The sequence below is a fragment of the Branchiostoma lanceolatum genome, chromosome 19, assembly GCF_035083965.1.
Source record: "Branchiostoma lanceolatum isolate klBraLanc5 chromosome 19, klBraLanc5.hap2, whole genome shotgun sequence".
In the NCBI taxonomy this organism is placed as follows: Eukaryota; Metazoa; Chordata; class Leptocardii; order Amphioxiformes; family Branchiostomatidae; genus Branchiostoma; species Branchiostoma lanceolatum.
Window position 1 is genome coordinate 7,836,710 of NC_089740.1, and position 7,639 is coordinate 7,844,348.

At 40.5% G+C, this 7,639-nt stretch overlaps 1 protein-coding gene across 2 annotated transcripts; it reads right to left on the reverse strand.

The window, feature by feature from the left end:
• Positions 1 to 1,160: 1,160 nt before the first annotated feature.
• LOC136425717 (large ribosomal subunit protein uL10-like) lies at positions 1,161 to 7,528 on the reverse strand. 2 transcript variants are annotated; one of them, XM_066414654.1, is made up of 10 exons: positions 7,405 to 7,528; positions 6,781 to 6,880; positions 6,109 to 6,208; positions 5,439 to 5,514; positions 5,226 to 5,313; positions 4,676 to 4,822; positions 4,134 to 4,242; positions 3,324 to 3,400; positions 2,055 to 2,192; positions 1,161 to 1,461 (listed from the first exon to the last, which is right to left on the reverse strand). In XM_066414654.1, the coding sequence occupies exons 2-10, from the start codon at positions 6,832 to 6,834 to the stop codon at positions 1,309 to 1,311; spliced, it is 942 nt and encodes a 313-aa protein (XP_066270751.1). In that variant the 5' UTR covers positions 6,835 to 6,880; positions 7,405 to 7,528; the 3' UTR covers positions 1,161 to 1,308. The 2 variants fall into 2 exon arrangements, with proteins under 2 accessions (XP_066270751.1, XP_066270750.1); XM_066414653.1 differs by having other exon boundaries at positions 1,161 to 1,458; positions 2,052 to 2,192; positions 7,405 to 7,527.
• Between the last annotated feature and the right edge of the window lie 111 nt (positions 7,529 to 7,639).

Below are 7,639 nucleotides of genomic sequence, written 5' to 3' on the forward strand. Positions count from 1 at the left end.
GTAGCAGGCTGCTGTTCTGGGCTTTGTGTCATTTAACTGCCTTGTAGGTGATGGTAAATATTGTACTTTTCAAGTGAAAGTTCATCTGTGTTGGCAGAAGTCATTATGGAAAGGACGAAGCTGTGGTTACAACACTGAAAGGAAATGGATTTACCCAAATTGTCGGCTCTGCAACTCCAGCATTTATCAAGACAGAAAATGGTCCAATACTTCTATTAAGATATGGCATAGCGCCAGACAATAAATCTGTACACCGTTCCATGTGTGCAAGGTCAAAGTTCAAGGCAAAGTAATATTTTCCTCAGGCTCAAAAGGAAATGTGATATACATGTACTACATCCTCGACAGTATGCCTTCTATGGAAATCTGCCCTTTTCTAATTAATACGAAGTACCTGACATGAAACACATGGACAGTCGCTTAGCCCTATTGACTATCTCAAGTTTTACACATACCGGGTACTATGCATACACTAGTAAGTGCATTATGAGTGTCATGATAAGTGTCATCCCTCATCTTGAGATAATGGTAGGACCCAGAACTGGAGAGAGGTTTGGGATCAGTTACACGGGGAGTTGACTAGAGAATGGGCCCCAAAGAGGGTGCTCGTGCGACCAGTGGAATAAATGTAGTTTGCAGAGACCTAATTTCGTATCGCCTGATGTTTTAAAGAACCGATGATTCGTTCGAATCGTCACAATGGCGTTGTCCTAGTGTGTAATACTTCAAAGCTATTGGTTGACCTTCTTACTGCTAACTCTTAAGCATGTGCTTAAGATCAGTGAAGGTGGTCAGTGACCTACAAGAGGTATTGTTCTTTTGTCTAATGTGTTTGTTTAGATCCTTTTGATCATGGATTTATTTGAAATTTAGCATGTGGGTATATATTTAGGTCCCAATGTTGCACTGTAATTCTAGGCACCGTAGCAGCATTTTCAGGTCATGTTGAGTTATAGAATGACACCTCCATCTTGAAGTAGTATGGTACAGTCTATCAAACATCTGCTGGTCGCTTTCCTGGCCTCCGCACCTTAGCTCACGCAACAAACACCATAATTACTTCACGGAGGTTTGTGTTCTACGGACTCTTGTTGCATTTCTTACTGTACCTTATTTTAGAGCAGAGTAAACCAAGAAACAAACAAACAGTGAGAACAAACCAAGTTTTTGTCTATTTCTCTTTAATAGACTATATGATGGGACTTATGTTGGCATTAGCTGTTTGGTGGTCCCATATCCAATGTGTGTGTCAGTTGAAAACCATGACCACTGTCATCATGGGACCATTACAGCAGCAACATTTCCGGACTAGTCAAACAATCCAAAGCCCATGTCGTCGTCAGACTCTTCTTCTTCCTCTTCTTCCACCTTGGCCTCGACCTTGGCTTCTTCTGCAGGTGCTGCAGTGGTGGCAGCTGCGGACTGGAAGGCTGATGGGTCGGCCAGGAAGGCCTTCATCTGGAAAATACATCATCATAGATCAGCTACTGTAGTTGCATAATCTTACTACATGTAGATCAGCTACTTTGCATAATCTTACTAGTTCAGCAACTGTACTTGTAATGTATAATCTTAAATCTTACTAAGTAGATCAGTTACTATAGTTTTATAATCTTTAATGCTTTGGAAGTGATTCTAATGCTTCACATGATTCCCTACAACTTTTTATACTTTATCTTTTAACTTTTTTGTTTTGCATGCCAAAATCCGGTTTAAAGTCTCTTTAATTTTTCATTCTACACTACCCAACCTGTAAAAGATAACCCCTCTCTCAACGAGCCATGTAGCTTTTATTACAAAATACACAATGGCACTGGCAAACCACCAAACAATCTGTCCCTTTGAGCGGGTTTGTTCTACTTTCAAGGCTGTTGTACTTTGGGAGGTTACCAGCCAATCACATTCAATCCTAACAGCAAGAGGCAACCTGATTGGCTGGTAACTTCTTTGGGGATCAACAGGTGGGGATGTGTTTGATTGGATGACACCTGGACAGGAATGTTGCTTGCATTTTGCACAAGGCCTGGTGCAGGAGCTGCTTCAGTTCTTACCGACTCAGCCTGAGAGAAGGTGATCTCCGTCTCTGCTGCAACAGCCAGCAGGTTCTTGAAGCCGTTGGCGAGGGAATGTGGCACGGAGGCAGCGGTAGGATAGCCAATGGACAGGCAGACACTGGCGACGTTCTGGACACCCTGTAAACATGAATGTCATACATCAGCTTCTTCTGTATGGTTACATGATAGTTCAGGATAGGCCCTAACTATCACACACCTAAATAGTAGACTTTTTAAAGTGATTAATCATTGTTCGGGTTTTATTATGTAAGGCCACACCAACTTAATCTTATGGATGACATCCGCGCGCGCATTGATTTTCGCCTGTTGTCACCAAAAAAAAAAAAAAATCACCTCCTCCAAGGCTACACAGAACTCCGGAACTTGCCGACTTAGATTGCCGCAAAAGGCTAGCATTGTGCCGGCTTATCGGAAAACTGGGGCGTATTTGTGGATTGGTATGCCATCGATGTTGGCTGGGGGGATTTTGCGTTTGCACAGTTGTACAGAGAGGATCGCGGCGGCCAGCGAGTATCGCCCAGACAATTTCAAACACGACCTATCCAGAGTGGCTCTCACACGTTTCTTTTGCAACAATGAGAGACATGGGAGAGGAATTGAGGGATTGGCAGAGGGATTTGTGAGCGTAAACTATGGAATGCTTAATATGGAGTTCAATGCCATGTATGTTGAAACTGCCCTTATGGGTGTATATGAGTATTCTCATCACAGTCATATATCATCCACAGTCCTTGGAGCCAAATACCTTCTAATACATGTAGTATACTTCTTTGGTCGTTCTTGTCAATATATTAAAAATCAATCACTTGCGCTGAGTCTGCTATGATGAACAAGACAACCTACATGTACCTCCTACAAATAAACTGTGTTCTGTGGTTCAATTCGCAATACCAGCTTCGTACTAGTAGTCCTGTGGTTTAGCAGCATTTTTTTTTTGCTGGATTTTTCTTTTTTTTCGCCCCCGCGCATTAGTTTTGGGGTCTCCAGAGGATGTCATCCATAAAATCAAGATGGTGTGGCCTAATACAGGTTTGTATGTACCAAAACAAGTAGAGAGAAAGTGATCTTGAATCAGTTAAGCTCACTGAAGAGCTACTGTTCCTCTGGTTGTGACAGAGAAGACGCTATGTACAGTATTTACAAGTTCATTGTACCAGGGAGATTCAACTAGCTCTTTTCCATAGGATATTCCTGATCCTTTGAAGCAAAGAGTAAGCATAGAGACTTAGTATAGAATGTCTGCCCCACCTGCATGAACTTGGCTAGGATATCATCGTCAGTGATGTCCAGGATAGATGGGTGGAACACTGAACCACTGTCATACACTGGAAAACACACACACATGCTTACATGTTATCATCACATCTTACATGTTAACTAAGAAACAAGATGGTGCTTGCAATGAAAATGTCCTAATTTTTCAAGACATAGAAGACACAAGGTTGTACAGATACAAAGGCTCAAGTGTTTTTTTAAGAGCTGAATCCGACATTATACAAAGTCTTCTGTTATTCAAAAACTTGAAACATTGACATTTCATTTTACTCATGAGACATTTTCAAGAACCCATAAATTATCATTATCATTTTCTTTAGCATTTAAAACTTCTGCTCTTTGTCGTGGCATCTGTATCTTAGAACAGATACAGAAACAGATACAACTGGATAGATTTACACATTAAATTGCTTGAGCAAAATTTGCATCGTGTATCTTATTACTTGAATGCTTAACTTTCAACATAGATACAGATTGGCGCAACATACAAGTTTATTTGTGTGAACAAAACGCCTTCTACAGATGCCTGTTAAAGGCAAATGAGAAAAAACGGCTAGTTCAACATTGCTGTGGCATACGATTTCCCCCCAAACTTATCATGGTAGTGAAGACTGATTGGGTCTACTTTGTATGCCATAAGAACCCACAAATCATGAAAGGAGGCAAATATTGGTATGTCAATATAATGTGCCTGTTACATTTGTTGTGAAATAAGGTTTGATTGACATAGACTGTTCTAATTACTTTTCTGTCCTAAACTTTTAAGAATGTGAAAAAACTTACCGTATTGGATCCCCAAACCGTATGTGAAGGGGTAAATCTTCAACATGTTCAACAGGGTTGCCTCAGAAGCCCCCACCTTCTCATCCTTCTTAATCAGGTACACCTTGTTCTGTACAAAACAAACACAAAACTTCATCATTACACATACTGTACTTTCCTTTATTTTCACGGGGACTAAACTTCACAACAGGAGGATTAAACAATTCTGTTGTAAAGTAGTGATGGAATAGACACATATTAGTGGTTTTATAATGTTGCGGTAGAAAAGTCACCACAAAAATAAAACGACAGCCAAAAATTAAAAAAATTACAGTAAGTGTGTCACAAACTATCTGTCCAGTGCTTGCAAGACATGGCCCTAATTTTAAGTGCAATCTACTGAAACGTACCATAGTTTACACATGTAAGTATGATCATGTCCACTAAAATCAGTTCCCTAGCAGCTGTCAGGTAGAATAGAAGAGCTCCCTCACAAGATTCCATGTACTGATGTAAGTAGGGAAAAAAAGGTCCAACAATCTAAAGAAAAAACAATTATTTACCAGGATTTCAATGGTGCCCCTGGAGATCTTGGTGGGGATTGAGAGGGCCTGGAAGAAGGAGGTTTTCTCGGGACCTAAGCCGGTGTTCAGTGGGTCCAGGAAAACATCCACTGGAGCAATGGCACCGGCCTTGGCAGGGGCTTCCACCTACGACACAGGGCATATAAGACAATTAGTATTAGTATAGTACTACACAAAAATATGTGGACCCGCTGGACAGAGCCACTTGGAAGAGCTGTGTGAAGACTGGCCGACTGCTGCCAACCCCTGCGTCAAGGAAACCCGCAGCAGTATAATCTAACACTGGATACTACTGAAAAATACAGAGATCTTTAACGATATATGAATATCAAAATTTTATAAGCATCATGTTCATTACTTGTTTTATCTTATACACAACTAAGTTCTTATCTGCCAATGTTTTGATACTATCGCCCTGACACATGTTAACAGGTAAGCTGAAGACGGTGGTATTCTAGTTCTTAATGACTCAATGTACCAATGGTGTACAGCAATTGACACAATTTTGCAAAAACTAAAACATTTGTACCTTGTTCTCCAGAATCTTGTCACGGACTTCCTTCAGGTCTCCCTTAGTGAAGACGAAGCCAACATTCCCCGAGATGTGAGGGAGGATCCTGTAAACACCCACACAACCAAGTTATAGCCAGATCACTGTTCAAACTACTCACATGCTACTCACATTGTGGGTAAAAGTCAAAGATTAAACTTAAGTTGAAACGGTTCTATACTAGTTACTCACTTCTCCAGGGCTGGGTTGTTTTCCATGTGCCCACGGATAGCCTTCCGCATCATGGTGTTCTTCCCCATGAGGATCTCTGATACCGTAAAGCAGATTGGAAATAGATTTAATCAACTTAATCTTACATATCAACTACACAGAGATCATTACTAACTTTAGCATAATCTTACTTGGTTTTGTTTAACTTTAACAGTCTTGGTCTTACATTTCATTTGTTAAGACAGTAAACCAAGCAGCAAACATTAAGATTACTGGTGAACTATTATCTTGATCATATCCAATCATCATCCCAGGGTAATGTTCATTCCTAAAGGAGGAACTCCTCCCTTGACTGACTGAAATTCACTCGCTTGTCTTTGCAATGTACAGCCAAGGTGTTAAACATATTCATCATACAATGTGTATTCATGTGAAACACTGTAATACGACATAACAATATTCAATTGCAACAGTTCCTAAAGCTGGCATCACAAGCTCTAAAATAACATTTTCGGCAGCAATACAGCCAGTGCCCTAAATCCATTATTGCATGATCTTTAGGAATTGGCTGGTCAGATTTTTAGGTGAAAAGTATGATCGACTCTCAGGGGATTTTGAAATTCAGTGACCTTCTGGCAATCAATAAATCTGTCCGAAGGTCGCCGACCGAGTGAAAGATCGACAAACTTACCGCCAGTCCCTCGCAGAGACATGCGGATCCGCTGCATCTGGTTGGACCCCACATTGTCAGCGCCGACAATGAAGCACTTAGGGAATTCATCCAACAGTCGCTACAGGACCAACAGAACATCACAACCATTAGCAACATTACTCTGTAGCAGAACTAGAAGCTATGTTTATGTACTGGTGGACCTTCTGTTAGCCTGGTATCCAAACCTATTGCTCCAAAGTCTCCTCTCTGCTATTTGCGGAGAGGATACTCAGGGGCTATCACAAAACATTTGCGGACAGGAGCTATTATAGGTTTGGCTACAAGGTTACTTTCTGTGCCAGTGGGGAACAGATTCCCAATTCACAAAAGTCTACCTAAATTCTTGGAGCTACACAAATTCAAGTCTATATGATTCTAATTGCAATTTGCCCTAGACTTACTAGAACCCTACTAGAAGAGCACATTTTGCCTCTACTTGTACAGAAGTTTGGGTATTACAAAACTAGCCAGTTTGTCCCAACAATCTATGCAATCATTAAAACAAATAAATAAATAAACAAAATAATCATTATCATCATCTTCTCAATCAGTGCTTCTAAATTTATACATTACTTCCTTATGACTATGACACTCTTTTGAGATATATAATACAGACATATGGGTGGAGGTGTATTGCATAATTTTACTCACGATAATCTTCAAGAAGTAGTTAGACTTCCAGGTAGCCTTGTCTTCCCTGACCATCTTGTTGTAGTTCAAGGATTGCCACGTGTGGGTTTAAAGACAAGATCTGAAAAGGAAAAACACTTTATTCATAGAATGCATAAAATACAACAAGGGTTGGCAGCTTCCAAAAATCATATTGCAGGTAGGACAAATACTTCCGGCCCAGAGGCGTCACCAAAAAACATAAAAAGTACATCACTATTAGTACATGAGCGCCGATTTGTCCTCACAAGGAGCATTTTACAAAAGTGATAGATCTGAACAAAATAGACCGTGTCATATTCTTTCGGTTCATAGTGATTATTAATCGCACACTACGAAAGTCTCGCGCTGTATCTCAAACTAGTAATTTGCGCACACATGTTGGAAGCCACCATCTTGATTCTTAGTTATGGCACTGCGGTACGCAACGTGAAGCATCTGTCCAACATCGACTACATCTTCGTCTATATGACATTATTGAACACTCATTATTGCAAAATAATAATCACAGAATTATAATGTACCATATTGGTTAAGAAAAAGACTATAGATAATGTTAAATATACCGAGTTCGTTCGTCGATGCTCGGAACAAAATAGACTCTACCTTCTTTTCCAGCAACCTTTCGCCGAGAGGAGGTCACGTGGGTCCCAGCAGCCCCTTTTTGGTTATGCACGTAATGGTCGCAAGGTGGCGCTTCAGTACTCTTCAAGCAGATGTTGGGGTGAGTGGCTGTCAGAAAATCACAACAGTTATAAACGTAACAATCTTCTACCTCTAAATCATGATAGTGCTCAGGAAAATGAGGCTAACGCGAAAAAGACTTCTATCCAAGCTAGTT

Coding starts and splice junctions, on each gene's coding strand:
- LOC136425717 (XM_066414654.1), bottom strand. CDS start 6,834: ATGGTCAGGGAAGACAAGGCTACCTGGAAGTCTAACTACTTCTTGAAG. Junction 6,209..6,780: donor ACTACTTCTTGAAGATTATC/GTGAGTAAAATT, acceptor TTGGTCCTGTAG/CGACTGTTGGATGAATTCCC. Junction 4,823..5,225: donor ACAAGATTCTGGAGAACAAG/GTACAAATGTTT, acceptor CCTGTGTCGTAG/GTGGAAGCCCCTGCCAAGGC.